This window comes from Cyprinodon variegatus, unplaced genomic scaffold, assembly GCF_000732505.1.
Source record: "Cyprinodon variegatus isolate N-32 unplaced genomic scaffold, C_variegatus-1.0 Scaffold269, whole genome shotgun sequence".
Lineage (NCBI taxonomy): Eukaryota > Metazoa > Chordata > Actinopteri > Cyprinodontiformes > Cyprinodontidae > Cyprinodon > Cyprinodon variegatus.
This window is the reverse complement of record NW_015150722.1, coordinates 595,549-597,493: the sequence shown is the minus strand read 5'-3', so window position 1 is coordinate 597,493 and position 1,945 is coordinate 595,549. Positions and strand designations below refer to the sequence as shown.

At 42.6% G+C, this 1,945-nt stretch overlaps 1 protein-coding gene across 1 annotated transcript in view; it reads right to left on the bottom strand.

The window, feature by feature from the left end:
- LOC107089870 (protein turtle homolog B-like) overlaps positions 1-1,945 on the bottom strand; it is a 184,100-nt gene that overhangs the window by 94,988 nt on the left and 87,167 nt on the right. The window contains exon 4 of the mRNA XM_015382890.1: positions 922-1,073. Coding sequence (XP_015238376.1) covers positions 922-1,073 — 152 coding nt within the window. The remainder of the gene's footprint in view (positions 1-921; positions 1,074-1,945) is intronic.

Below are 1,945 nucleotides of genomic sequence, written 5' to 3'. Positions count from 1 at the left end.
TTGGTTACATTTACACTTGCTCATATTTTCCAGACAAAAAGTTCATGGAGCATCTCCCAAATGTCCCGGCCGCAACAACGCATTATCGGTTCCGCTATCGGGACGGAACCAATAATGGCGAGCCGTTTTTTTTTTTTTGTATAAAAAGAAAAAAAAATGGTCAATTTTAACGTTTTATTTAGATTACAAAAATAAATTGTAACAAAAATAATCCTACTTATGATGTTTTAAAAATTAAGACCTATGAAAGACTGATTTAAGACATTTTAATACTATTAAGGCCTTAATTTTATTTTGAAGAATTCAATGCCTTTTAAGACTTTTTAAGGACCCGCGGGAACCCTGCTTTAGATCTTAATGTCCACAAATCATGACAGAAAGAATATTTTAGTACAAAGATTGATGTTTAAAAAGGAATTGTAGGGGAGCAGCCAAGAACCCGTCAAGGAAAGTGGGAAAGGTTTGAATGGCTACCACTGTATCTTTATTATTTTCGATGTTCAGTAGAAGCAAAATACGGGCAGTTACAGATCTAGCGCCCCTAGTTGCCAATAGTTACTTGGTGTGCCTTTAAGTTACCTTTGGCTATCCAATTATTATTTAATTAATAAAAAAATAATCGTCAGATTAATCAATTTGCTAAATAATCTATGGTTGCAGCCCTAATGAATACAAAAATATAAAAACATTTTGGACCGAAAAGCTAAATGAACTTCCCCCACCATCAACACTGGAGTAATTCTTCAGTAAACTGAAGCCGAAACATACAGTAGAGTAGATTTGGTTGATGGAAACAATTTTCAGTGAGAAATTTGTGAAAAGGCCTGCAGTCGACCAAACATCAGTCAGCGTTTCGGTTTGTCCTTTAAAGAGGAACTAGTCCTGATTGATTGATAAAACCTGACAGAAATAAAGCTCTACCTTATACTTGGCACTGCTGATCAGGAGGCTGCCTTCTCGCAGCCAGCTGATGGAGGGTTTAGGGTTGCCGAACGCCGTGCAGGTCAACGTGATGCTCCCCCCTTCCTTGGCCTCCACATACTGAGGTGGTGTGTCTTTGAATGTTGGGGGGGCTGGGGAAAGAAGAGAAAGTATGGATTAAAGTGGATAAAATAACATCTTCAGATTGCTTACAATTCATTTAACCAGGCAGAAGCCGGATGAATCCATCTGAAAAGGCTCCTATGGAAAGCGTTCGCAAAAGGGAGAAAGATTCAGTACAATAGCTGTAGCAGCTGGGATCAGACGTCCACGGTTTCTTAGACTTAGACAAACTGTATTGTCATTTTGAACACACAGAGTATAAACAAAACAAAATTACATTTAGTGCAGCTCTCAAGACATTTCCATTTCTAAAGTGCAGCAGTGATGAAATGTAAACTTGGTGATCAAATATTCTGTCCGACCCGGACTGACTGAGGTCTGTTGGTGAGGAAGTCCAGCAGCCAATAGCAGAGGGGGTGTATTGAAGCCCAGCTGTTCCAGTTTGCCCATCAGATGCTGTGGGATGATGGTGCTGAAAGCTGAACTGAAGTCCAGGAACAGCATCCGCACGTGGGTGTTCTTCTCCTCCAGGTGTGCCAGGCTCAGGTGGAGAGCAGCAGAGATGGCGTCCTCAGTAGAGCGGTTCCGTTGGTAGGCAAACCGGCGACGTTGGCGGCAGACTGGAGACGATGTGTTCTTTAACCAGCCTTTGGAAGCACTTCATCATGATTGGAGTCAGTGCGACAGGCCGCTAATCATTGAATGAGGTGACCTGAGGCTTCTTTGGGACTGGAATAATGGAGGCAGACTGGAAGCATGCTGGCACTATGGATTGATCCAGCCAGGTGTTAAAGATGTCTGTGAGGACACCAGCCAGCTGACCTGCACACTCCTTTCACAACCGGCCAGGGCCTTCCTTGGGTTGGCTCTCCTCAGAGTTTTTCTTCACTTCAGCTACGTC